Source organism: Amphibalanus amphitrite, unplaced genomic scaffold (genome assembly GCF_019059575.1).
Source record: "Amphibalanus amphitrite isolate SeventyFive unplaced genomic scaffold, NRLGWU_Aamphi_draft 001377F_arrow, whole genome shotgun sequence".
NCBI lineage: Eukaryota > Metazoa > Arthropoda > Thecostraca > Balanomorpha > Balanidae > Amphibalanus > Amphibalanus amphitrite.
Window position 1 is genome coordinate 41,226 of NW_024882870.1, and position 12,843 is coordinate 54,068.

General features: G+C 51.1%; 2 protein-coding genes across 3 annotated transcripts in view; one reads left to right on the forward strand and one right to left on the reverse strand.

Annotated features, from left to right (window-relative positions):
• Positions 1 to 3,773: 3,773 nt before the first annotated feature.
• On the forward strand, positions 3,774 to 5,328 carry LOC122372600 (acid-sensing ion channel 1-like). Its single transcript, XM_043349997.1, has 2 exons — positions 3,774 to 4,692; positions 5,324 to 5,328. Exons 1-2 carry the CDS (start codon positions 3,774 to 3,776, stop codon positions 5,326 to 5,328), a joined length of 924 nt encoding a protein of 307 aa, XP_043205932.1.
• A 692-nt stretch (positions 5,329 to 6,020) lies between these two features.
• LOC122372599 overlaps positions 6,021 to 12,843 on the reverse strand; it is a 90,995-nt gene continuing 84,172 nt past the window's right edge. Inside the window, exons 3-5 of one of the 2 annotated variants that reach the window (XM_043349996.1) lie at positions 8,437 to 8,610; positions 7,817 to 7,988; positions 6,021 to 7,439 (exon numbers count right to left, since the gene is read on the reverse strand). In XM_043349996.1, the coding sequence (XP_043205931.1) occupies positions 6,905 to 7,439; positions 7,817 to 7,988; positions 8,437 to 8,610 (881 nt within the window). In that variant the 3' untranslated portion in view covers positions 6,021 to 6,904. Of the gene's footprint in view, positions 7,440 to 7,816; positions 7,989 to 8,436; positions 8,611 to 11,152; positions 12,572 to 12,843 lie in introns of those variants that run through there. The other variant, XM_043349995.1, reaches the window with a different exon arrangement.

Sequence of the window (12,843 nt, forward strand, 5' to 3'; positions counted from 1 at the left end):
ACTTTAAAATTTGACCTTTTTTGGCGTGACCTTGACCTGACCTTGACCTGACCTTCACCAGAAAGTGACCTAAGCTGTACCTGATAGTCTTATAACCAACACCATTGTGTTGGAAATAAAAAATTGGCCATAAAACATGCATCACACAATCTTAGTAAGGTTGGGGTCATGTGACCTGACCTGTGACCCTTGGTGACCTGACCTGTGACCTGACCTGGTATTGTCAGTGACCTCTAATAGCAACATATCTACTAGGCAACTGACGCCCTATCGCTGATTCTCGACAAAATGCGTTTTCCTCGGTGTTATAGCGCATTCCCTAGAAGACCCGTGAACGGTGAAACATTTCATCTTTGACCTGACCTGTGACGTCATCGGTGACCCGAGGTCAATGAAATTTGGTTTCCTTCAACAAATTTGACAGGCTTTTCGAACGCCGTTTAAATTTTGCGGATCCGTCCAGTAGTTTCGGAGATACGAGGGGGGGGGGGGGCAAAAAATAGCCCCCCCCCCCACCAGGTCGCGTTATAAACAGACCCCACCAGGGCGCGGGTTAATGATTTTATCAAGTACCGCCGATATCTTTCGAGCGCTTAAAGGTAAAAATACATTTTATGCAAAAAATACGACATATTTCAGACCAGACGAAATGTCTACTAAACGTTTAACAGTTTGTTAATCGGCTAGACGTTTAACAAATCAGTTACACGACATCTGATAAGTTTCTCTCTTTGCACGTTAAGCAATTGTAAATGCAATTGTAAATAATATATGTTATCCCGCACCGTAGACAGTGTTTACAAGTGCTTCACGTGCAAAGAGAGAAAATTGTCAGTTGTCGTTTAACTGATTTGTTAAACGTCTAGTGACGATTAACAAACTGTTAAACGTCTAGTAGACAATTCTGCCATTTTACCGTCCCGTTATTTTCACCAGTATGCGGATGGAAACGTAATGAAACATAATTTTCCTATTCCTTTTTAGTTTTATTGGAACTTGATCTTCAATGTACCTGTCAATTTCAGACCGATCACATTGTTTGGACCGTTTTTCAAAGATTTATCTGTCTCTGCTTCTCTTTGTCTCTGGCTCTGCTGAAATATGTCGCATTTTTATATAAAATGTATTTTTTACTTTTTGGCTCCCGAAAGGTATCGGCGTACGGGATAAAATTATTAAACCGCTCGTAGGAAGAAAAATATTTTAAACGTCTCGCCTATCGGCTCGACGTTTAAAAGATTTGTTCTATCTACTCGCGGTTTAATATATATTATAATATATATTGTCCCGCACCGTAGACAGTGTTTACACTTGGTTCACCTGCAAAGAGAGAAATTATCATGTCGTGTAACTGATTTGTTAAACGTCTATGTAGACGATTAACAGCCTGTTTGTAGACATTTCGTATAGTCTGAAATATGTCGTATCTTTATATTAAATGTATCTTTTACCTTTAAACGCCCGACAGATATCGGGGGTACGGGTAGAATTATTAAACCGCTCGTAGGTAAAGAAAATATGTTAAACGTCTCGCCTAGGCGACTCGATGTATAAAAGATTTGCTCTACCTGCTCGCGGTTGAATATATATTCTCCGATATATGTAGGGTAGACCGGGGCAAGTCGCCCCGCCGAGGTAAAACGCCTCACCGATGTTTCTCGGAACTGGCAAGGATCTGGGGAAATATTCTCTCTTCTATAAAACGTGCACTATATGATCATTATATGACCAGACTGGAAAGAAATTGTGATGACTCCTTAGGGAGATATAGCCAAAAATGTGTTTTTGGAGTGATTTTTATGTTTTGTTGTCAGGTTATGCATCATGGCGTTCTTTTATGGTCCACATCAGGTTAACGACTTTTGTGTATTTTGAACAACTATTATCTAACGCTTATAATGCTGGGTTGGTTCGTGTTAAATTATGTCTTGCTGGAGTGCAAGGCGTTGTTTTCTGACTGAACTACGTGATGGGGTAAAACGCCCCAGTAGGTCGCGAGGCAAAAAGCCCCATGGGGCGTTTTGCCTCATGTGTTGTTCGTACTACCTACTTCCTAATGTTCGGTAGCTGGCAAACAGTAAGTTTCTATGCATTTATGTGTAGTTTTCTCAGCAACCGGATGGCAAAGGAAGTATTTGGTTGACAGTTGCATGGCAATAATTTATTATTTGGCCTTATGAGGCAGGTGAAAAACCTGCTCATACAATAGTGTCATAGCCGAACACCTGATAGGATGGAAGGTGCTAACTTCAGTGCCGTGCCTCCCAAGGTCTAACGGACCTCTCATATAAGATTTGGTCAACTACCATGTTTAATCTTTAATCTAGAGTCTGGGGCTTCTTGCCCCGGGCCGTGGGGCGTTTTGCCCTGGGGTTGGGGCAAAATGCCCCATTTGCAGTTGCTTCACAAATCACTTCATAGCTGGGAGTCCGATCATAAGTGAATGAATTTGAGGGGTGGAATTTAAAGAAAAATGTCCAAAGAACGCATTGAGCACAAATTTGGCCTTCCAGGTGATGTAGGACAAAAGTTATGTAGCAAAATAAATTTTCTGGGGCGTCTTGCCCCAGGCTACCCTATTTGAGGCAATAAAAGGGCATGTGCTCAATGGTTGTTGCGCTTCAAATCCGTTTTTTTTTCTTCTTGGGTTTGTCAGGCTATATCTTGCCAAGTTTCAAACACTTTTTCTTGCGTGTTTTTATTATTCTTAGCTCCAAAGCCGTAGTCGTGATGGTTTTCAACGGTGCTGGATATCCTAAGTCAGCATTGTTCTCCAAAGGATAGCTTAAAGTTATGAGAAGAGACTAAATCGCAAGAAACAATTAAAAACACATTTGTTTCAATGCAGTTGCGAAGCCTCTCGCATGTTATCATTCCGAGGAATGCATAAGAAGACGTCGGCACTCGGCATAGGTATGCCAGAAACATCAGGCATGCCCATCATTAATTTTGACGAGACTCCACAGAAATGTCCATAGGCGGCGGAACGGGGAGGGCACCGGGGCACCGTGCCCCCTTTGATTTTGGCATTTTAACATTAGCCCTATGGGCGTTGCATGGAAAGAATGGGACCAAAAGTAGGCAGTGCCCCCCCCCCCCCCCTTAATTGACGGTGTTCCGCCGCTACTGGAAATGTCATCGTTGTGTTAGATAGGGTGCTAGAATATTATCATCGTAAAGTGGCCATCCCACCTTACAGTTAGTTTTGAGTTGAGATAGCCAGATTGGGGTCCCTGGCTTGCACTTACCGGTTTGGGCACTAACAACATCGAGAAAGGATTTCATTCGGAGATATGGAATTTCAAACTTGCAGTTTTCGGATTCTAAGGGGCTAAGGCATTGGAATGCCCCCTCTAAATTTGTGACGTCAACGCATATCTAGCGATATTAAAATATTATAGTACTAACAATTAACATCTTTGTGAAGCAGTGGTGGTAGGTATATGCTGTTTGCGCGCAACATCTGCCGCACTTTTAAGATACCGCACTTTTAAGCCATGATATGCAGTAGCGGCGGAACACCTTCAATTAAGGGGGGGGGGGCACTGCCGACTTTTGGTCCCATTCTTTCCATGCAACGCCCATTGGGCTAATGTTAAAATGCCAAAACCAAAGGGGGGCACGGTGCCCCGGTGCCCTCCCCGTTCCGCCGCCTATGATTATATGTTAATGACTCGTTTACAGGCTAACCTAGACACCCGCATTCACCACAGCTGTGCAGTGACCCGGTGCGTCGGCCGTCCAGTGAGCGCCGACCACGCCATCTATCGGCCATGCCGTGCGGCTGCAGTTGGAACGGTCGCCGCTGGGTGGCCGGAGCCGAGGCTTCGCTCGGCCTCTCCGGGCTGCCCGTGGTGACCAGCGGCGGCGCGCACTGGCTGCGGCGCCTCCTCTGGGCTCTGATTCTGGTCGTCTCCTTCGTCTGGCTGGTAGTACAGCTGCATGGAAGCGTGATTCGTCTGATGTATCAAAATGTGGGCACTGAGTCCCGGTACGAGCTGATGCAGAGCATGCCATTCCCTGCCATCACCATTTGCGCCGCACATCGCTTCAAGAAGGAGCAGTGGCTGAACATGTCTCTGGACGGCGTAACTGCTGAGCAGTTGGGGGCTCTCAAGGGCGAAGACAAATTCAGATTCTTGCGCTGGGATGAGCTGAACTTTGACGAGTTCTATGACAGTGCGTCGTACAGCTACGATGACCTGGTGGAGTCGTGTAGGTTCCACGGCCAGTCGTGTGCCGTTCTGAGCACTCTGAGCACCGCCTTCACCAACAAGTACGGCGCGTGCCACACCATCACCCTGACCACAAACGCCAACGGAACGTGGACGCAGCCACAGCTGGAGATGCGGCTCACACTGCCTGACCCCGCCGACCCGGAGATGCGCGAGACATCGCCCGGCTGGTACGTCATCCTGCACGACTCTGAGACGGGCTTCTCCGACCTGTCGGCGTTCGCGCCCGCCTCGTACAACGTGCTGTCCGTGCGCAAAGGGCAGGACACGACGGCAAAGATGCGTCGCCAGGAGACGTTCTACCTCTCCCTGACCGGTGGCGGGTGTTCGGACGAGGTCGGCGCTGTCGATCACGCTCAATGCCTCAAGGCCTGCCTGGATGGGCGCCTGAAGCCGTCTGCCGCCCAGAACTCCAGCGAAACAACGCCTCAACAAACGAACAGACAAAACTCCACCGGTAAGAGTCGCAGAGTTAGATCGAGCGACGACGACACACCTCCTCGCAACAGTTCCGCTCCGGCGTGTCGACTCCCGTGGCAGAGACAGGAACAACCTCATGGCCGCCCGTGTGCTACCTTCGAAGAGCTGTCCTCTGCGATAGCAAATTCCGTCAACATTAAGTCACTCGACGAATCGGAGCTCTTCAGTACTGGATACTTTGGGTGTGATTGCAAGCGCTCTTGCTCTGTGGTTACTTACCCAACCGATACCCCGGACCGATTTCCCATCACAATGCCGCAGTTCCTCAAGACATCCACACTCAGTCTCTGGCTATCAATGACCAAGGAGCATCGGGAAGAAAAGTGGAGCTTTTCGTTTTCACAGTTTGTGGCCGAGTGCGGCGGAAACATGGGAATATTCCTCGGTGCCTCTCTGCTGTCGCTTGTTGAGCTGGCCGATATGATCGGGTTTTGGTGTCTGCGTAAGCTGCAACCGAAGAGTCCAGTCCAGAAACGGGTTACACCGAAAGTGCTTGTGAATTTTAAGCATTAGCAGCTCCCGGAGTTTACTTGGTGCATTAATACCGGAGTACCCGTAGCTCCGTTGTCTTGTTAGTCGCTGGCACCTTGGCAACGCACTGCCCGCAGGGTAGCGATATGAAGTTGTTTGAAGTGGCGATTAACTCAACTGTACTGTCCTTCAAACATTCACTAATATCAGGTAGTGCGTGTTGAATGACATCACGTGACCGCAAACCAGCCGTGCAGCTGATGCGACTGACGGTCCGTTACAAAATAATTATGCCATTAAAGATGCACCGAATTCAGCAAATGTCAAGCAGCCAGCCACTTAGCATGATTATGTTTTGATGTGCACATTGTGCAGCTTATGGATCACTCCTGGGGGATTTTCATGTGCGCAATTATAAGACTGGAGCTTCTTGCCACAATATGTAGACGTCATGTGGAAATTAAGCTATGATGTCAATAACTTTCAATAAATGATGAAGAAACCCCAGCGTATCGTCATTATTTAAATATGTGTTGAGTATTTCAAAAATTCGCCCACGGGAGGCGGTTTTTGATTCCCAAGAGATTTTTGCTCGTTTTTTTTTTAATGGAGGGGGTGCCTTTCGGTCTAACGAGACCATCTCATTGCCGGAAGGTCACCCGGAAGGATGATAGGAATTAGGGGCGACATTGGTCTGGACAGACACCCTGGAGCAGGGGTTTGAGGCCTGGAGGAGAAGGATTTGACCGTCTTGGAGGTGGAAATGACGGGACGGTGCCAAGAGATTCCGAATTCCTCGGCTTCTGTGGCAGACTGCACAAACACCCGGCGTGCCACTTTTGAAAAATATGTATTGTTTCGCCCGCGCGGCGAACCTGATGACTATACAAGGCAGCCAGCAGGCGCTGGTGATATGAAAGGCATGATACGTGTTCGGGCATCGACGGGTCACTCACACGACACTCACAAATGCTGCACAAATCGCCCAGTTACACAGAGCCGGCGACCGTGGCGCCGCCCGGCGGCCAGACGGCGAACTAGCCGCCCGGGAGCACACACATACCCGTGTCCATTCGCCACGTATGATAATGCACTCAGCACGGCATACACAAAACACACTGACAGCCCTGCTACATACAGAGCTCATACGTTCTGGCGGTGATACGGTACATGAACCTCATTCGGCTAAAGAACCCTGACGCAAAAATACACTATCAGCGCTCTGCATTGTGGTTTTACAACTGTCCCATGGCGACGTTTTCCCTTTAGATAGTGAAGGGATTCCCCTACAGTAGGAATTTCCCCTTCATAGCAAATCCCCGATGCGATAATCCCGATAAATACAGCATAAACAGAGTACCAATACAGGGTTCGGCGGTGGGTCCAGCAGCGGCACCCAGCGGCGGTTGTCATGACAACAGTTGCCGGCTCGGCTCGGCGTATGCGCACCAGCTTGCTCTCACCACAGCCTGGAAGCGGGTATCTAGCTGTGAAAACCCGGCGGCACCACACAGTGCCGCAGGACAGGCCTCCTCACGGGAGATCTGCCCGCCGCCTGGCGGTGCCGCCGGGAAGCAGCAGTACCCGATGGCGTCCACAGATGGCAGCGCGATCACCGAGCCTCGCCGCCGCCGCTACACACAATGGCACTGGCCAGCCAGCCTCTGACGTCATCCCGTACACAGTGACGTCACCACACAGGTCGATGACGTCACCGACTAAAGATGCGCCACAATTTCTACCTCTCCGTCGGAGGTGGGAGCGGTCTGCGCCGATCGCCCTACCGCACCGCTGACCGTAACCACAACACTGTTAGAGCGGGTCACGTGACACTGGTCCCCAGTCACCTGGCCGACCGTGTCGTCCAGCGGCGGAGTCGTGTCCTCGGTCACGTGACCACCGTCCGTCTGCACAATCGTCACCAGATTATCGTCCCGTTTGACCTCCTCCTCTAGCCGTCCCTCTTTACTCTCTCGCTCTCTCTTCTCACGTCTTCGCTTGCGTTTCCCATCTTCCAAGCTCCCAGTTTGTAGAACGGAGATCACATTCACACCATCCGTACTAGCAATGCCATCTAGCGGCGCGCCGAACACTAGAGATTCGTGCGACAGAAACGAGAGGACGCTGGGGTTGCGGCTGTGGCAGACTCCGGCCGGTTCTTGTTGCGGCTGGGGGTTGGCAGATGACTGGCGGGAGTGGTAACTCGGTGGGTGGCTGTACTCTGAGTGGCCCGACAGAGTGTTCATACCGGGCCTGCGGGCGGGAGGGGGCAGTGTCAGAGCGAGGGCATTATTAGGTCACGGGTCGCAATGGGTCACGTATGTATGTCAGTCGCTAACGCCAAGGTTTTACCTTCGCTTGCCACCGTCCCGTGCTTCTATCCTCAGGATAGTCAAATCCTTATCCTCCACGCCGCAGCCCCCTCCGGGCTGGACAGGCAACTTTATCTCATGCGGGCTGCTCCCTTGGAGCGGCACCGCTGCTCCCGCTGCACCGCTGCTCCCTGCTCCCTTTTCTTTTCTTTTTAAACCTTTCATTTTCGCAACAGCAGCTCCAACCAACAGCAGCTCGATACAGCATAACACAACTCCCCAAGGTAAATCCTGACCAGTAGCCCAGCCTGTATTCACCTCAGAGTGCCCGTGCCGGGTCGGTAGGAGGGCGGTGGTGACAGCACGGCCCCGTTGCCGGCGGCAGACGCGGCGTTATGTCGATCCAACAGAAGACCCAGACGGTACGCCTGCATCGAGGCATGGTAGCTGGGCGGCGGCGGCCGGAACTGGAACTCGGGGTACACCATCGCTGCAACAGGTGGCGCTGTCAGTCACTATGCGGGGAGAGCAGACTGCAGTTATGGGTGATTGATGACTGATGTCGAAGGATCGGAGAGCTCTAGCTATATGCTTGGGCTGATGACATTTGAAGCGAAGAGCATAATACGCCAAGTAAAGCACTAAATCAAGCTATCAAGCTTAATGTTCTGCACACTGAGACCGAGAAATCTAGTTGAACTTGGAAAGCATAGGACGTGTTGGATGCCCGTTTGAAATATCACCCAAACACACTCTGCTGCCTAAAGAAGATCGCTTCAGTGTCTGAAACGCAGGCCCATTTTCCAATCAATCCGTCTAACTTGTTATGCCTGGGCCATATGGGCGGCAAAGCCCTTGTGTGTCACGAATTACCACCAAAATTGTTAATCATCATCTCCACACCGCCTCTCTCCCCTTGGCTCTCGCTCTCTACCGACCTGCATACGGATGGTGCGGTCTTCCGTAGGCGGGCACCACCCTGTGCATGAATCGGCGTGACTCGGGCTCCTCCTGCTGTCTGGAGAGGCCGAGCATCATCCGGCAGGAGGGCGAGTCGCGGGAGGTCAGCCGCCACGCGATCCCCGACACGGTGATCAGCACTATACCGACTCCTGAGGGCGGGAGAGGGGGGAGGGGGTCAGTGGGTGGTTTAGAGGGACGACGGGGTCTGGCCTACGTACAATTATGACGGGATGAGGTCTCATTCTTAGAGATCGCGACATTTTGTTTTTAATACCGTTGTGGGGGAGTGACAGCTCCCTCAGCTCTCTTTGGGACATGCGGTGGAGACGTGAAAAATGTGGAAATGCCCAATACCCACCCCTCATTGGGAGCCGCATCAAATCAACCAAAGCAATGAGCAGGACATAGGCATATGATCAGAAATAAATGTTGATACAATGGATCTACGAAACACGACGAGCTCAACCAACGCGTCGGGAGAATCAGAAATCAGAGCTGCGATTCGGGTAAACAGCGCGACCAGGGAATTCCTCCGCCCCTCACCGGTGCCCGCAGCACCCCACAACCCGTTAACACATGCTAATCAATGCAGACACGCACACACACATAGCGTGCCGGCGTGTAGCCTGGGGAAAGCACAGCGCGTCCGGGCACGCCCTGAGGAAAGGAGCCGGCAGAGAGGGCTGGAATTCCACGCACGTCCTATGCCGGCTGAGATAACCGCATTTATTACCAGACTGTGCTGTGTGTGTCAGGGCGCATTCTTTCGTGAGATGTGTGGAGTACTGCTGACAACTAGGGCTGATAATCCCGGGACTTTTTGGCAATCCCGGGATCCCGGGATTTTAGAAATGCAATCCCGGGATATCCCGGGATCCCGGGATTGAGCAGTTTTTATTTTAACCTGTCTACAAAGCAGAATTTTCTTGCAATATCGTATGTATATGGCGCATCCTTACCATCATAAACACAATACCAGGCATACACCTTCACCCCGAACAAATATAAGAGCATGAATGACATTGATCATTGTATTTCTTGTTTATATTTCGAGTCAGGATACAGTAGACGTGCCTACGGATTGTGGTCGTCTGACCAGCAGCATGTCAGATGGCCACACGACACTTTGCTGTGTGGCCATCTTGACTTCTTAGATAATGTTCCCACACCGCACTGCCATTCAGCAAAATCCGACATTTTGGCAAAGTTAGCTATAGCTTATCACAAAGGCACGTAATTAATAATTATTCACTAACGGTAACCATGCCCAGGGCGCCCGGCCAGCCTCATGGATCGTCCAGCCACAGGGCACTGACAGTAACTGAGCCACCAGACGTGCTCCCACAGTCACACAGAGAAGACGGCCGACCTCCTCCCACTCGATGGACTCGAATTCGATAGTCGGCATAGTATGTCATCGTGCAAAATGATCTGTTAAACCGAGTACGCGAGGGACGTCGCGGGGAGCGAGAGATGAGCCGAGAGAGAGCTCGTCTCTCGCCACATTGTGAAGGCTGAGACGGTGTGAAACAATGTCAATTAGGTATATATGTAACCAATACTTGTGCATAACGACTTTGCACGGCGTAAGTAAGATCTTTGGACATAAAACTGCACTGTAATGCGTTGTTACTCACTTACCTTTTTTTACATACCTACTATCAGCTACACTTTATGAACGATGTTTCTGTACGGAAAATATCGGGATCCCGAAATCCCGATGCTTCTAATCCCGGGATTCGGGATTAATACAATCCCGGGATCCCGGGATCCCGATCCCGGGATTATCAGCCCTACTGACAACCCTGGTTTATTCAGCGAGCTTATGAATAAAAAGGGCGCATTACCAACCAACACACATTGTCACATAAAAACCCCACACGATGCACCAACTCAAGGAGGAAGTTCCACAGAATCAGGGAAGACTTCCCGCCGCATAACTTTCGAATGATTTGGCAAGCAAGTATGCTATGATTCTGGTAGTTTCAATGATCATGTTTTGATCGTCAGCTGAAAAACTGCCGTTAGAGCAGCATCTGTAAGAAATTAACGGCCTCGTCCATCGATCGGGCAGACTACAGTGATGCGCTCCAATGCGCTTAAGAACACAAACAAGATGAAATAAGGGGCCGGGGAGTGACGAATGGGCGGCGAACCAGCCTGCTCCCCAAATCCCAGTGAATAACTGCGTGTTTTTAGGGTGGAAGAAACGATCAGATGACTTGCTACCCAGATGTAGGTAAGTCTGCTCCCCAAATCCCAGTGAATGACTGCGTGTTTTCAGGGCGGAAGAAACGATCAGATGACTTGCTACCCAGATGTAGGTAATCGCCACGCCATGTGTGGATCGTCCATGATCGTAAATACAATACAATACAATACAATACAAGTGAGGTTCATAAGACTCCGACTCAATGGTATCCGAATCTCAGTTAACCAACCCATTCGCCAAGACAACCGTAAATGTCAGGAGTATGCATGCTCAAGACGTATGAATAGGAAAAGAGGATCCTGACATTTTTTATATGAGCATGGGCTTACTGGAGGAGAAGGAGCTGACCTTGAAAAAACTGAGCTTTTTTAGCTGGAGGAGAAGGATTTGACCGTCTTGGAGGTGGAAATGACGGGACGGTGCCAAGAGATTCCGAATTCCTCGGCTTCTGTGGCAGACTGCACAAACACCCGGCGTGCCACTTTTGAAAAATATGTATTGTTTCGCCCGCGCGGCGAACCTGATGACTATACAAGGCAGCCAGCAGGCGCTGGTGATATGAAAGGCATGATACGTGTTCGGGCATCGACGGGTCACTCACACGACACTCACAAATGCTGCACAAATCGCCCAGTTACACAGAGCCGGCGACCGTGGCGCCGCCCGGCGGCCAGACGGCGAACTAGCCGCCCGGGAGCACACACATACCCGTGTCCATTCGCCACGTATGATAATGCACTCAGCACGGCATACACAAAACACTGACAGCCCTGCTACATACAGAGCTCATACGTTCTGGCGGTGATACGGTACATGAACCTCATTCGGCTAAAGAACCCTGACGCAAAAATACACTATCAGCGCTCTGCATTGTGGTTTTACAACTGTCCCATGGCGACGTTTTCCCTTTAGATAGTGAAGGGATTCCCCTACAGTAGGAATTTCCCCTTCATAGCAAATCCCCGATGCGATAATCCCGATAAATACAGCATAAACAGAGTACCAATACAGGGTTCGGCGGTGGGTCCAGCAGCGGCACCCAGCGGCGGTTGTCATGACAACAGTCACCGGCTCGGCTCGGCGTATGCGCACCAGCTTGCTCTCACCACAGCCTGGAAGCGGGTATCTAGCTGTGAAAACCCGGCGGCACCACACAGTGCCGCAGGACAGGCCTCCTCACGGGAGATCTGCCCGCCGCCTGGCGGTGCCGCCGGGAAGCAGCAGTACCCGATGGCGTCCACAGATGGCAGCGCGATCACCGAGCCTCGCCGCCGCCGCTACACACAATGGCACTGGCCAGCCAGCCTCTGACGTCATCCCGTACACACAGTGACGTCACCACACAGGTCGATGACGTCACCGACTAAAGATGCGCCACAATTTCCACCTCTCCGTCGGAGGTGGGAGCGGTCTGCGCCGACCGCTCTACCGCACCGCTAACCGTAACTACAACACTGTTGGAGCGGGTCACGTGACACTGGTCCCCAGTCACCTGGCCGACCGTATCGTCCAGCGGCGGAGCCGTGTCCTCGGTCACGTGACCACCGTCCGTCTGCACAATCGTCACCAGATTATCGTCCCGTTTGACCTCCTCCTCTAGCCGTCCCTCTTTACTCTCTCGCTCTCTCTTCTCACGTCTTCGCTTGCGTTTTCCATCCTCCAAGCTCCCAGTTTGTAGAACAGAGATCACATTAACACCATCTGTACTAGCAATGCCATCTAGCGGCGCGCCGAACACTAGAGATTCGTGCGACAGAAACGAGAGGACGCTGGGGTTGCGGCTGTGGCAGACTCCGGCCGGCTCCTGCTGCGGCTGGGGGTTGGCAGATGACTGGCGGGAGTGGTAACTCGGTGGGTGGCTGTACTCTGAGTGGCCCGACAGAGTGTTCATACCGGGCCTGCGGGCGGGAGGGGGCAGTGTCAGAGCGAGGGCATTATTAGGTCACGGGTCGCAATGGGTCACGTAGGTATATCAACGCCAAAGTTTTACCTTCGCTTGTTCACCCGTTCCGTGCTTCTATCCTCAGGATACTGAAATCCTTCTCCTCCACGCCTCTTTCCCATGCTCCGGGCTGGACGGGCAACTTTATCCCATGCGGGATTGCCCGTAAGAGCATGCCCGTAGCCGGGTGCAGAGAGTGCTTGGGGACTGGTCGGCCTGTCCATTTGG

Excerpts from the sequence above, each read along its gene's own strand:
- LOC122372600 (XM_043349997.1), top strand. The coding sequence starts at position 3,774 with ATGCCGTGCGGCTGCAGTTGGAACGGTCGCCGCTGGGTGGCCGGAGCC.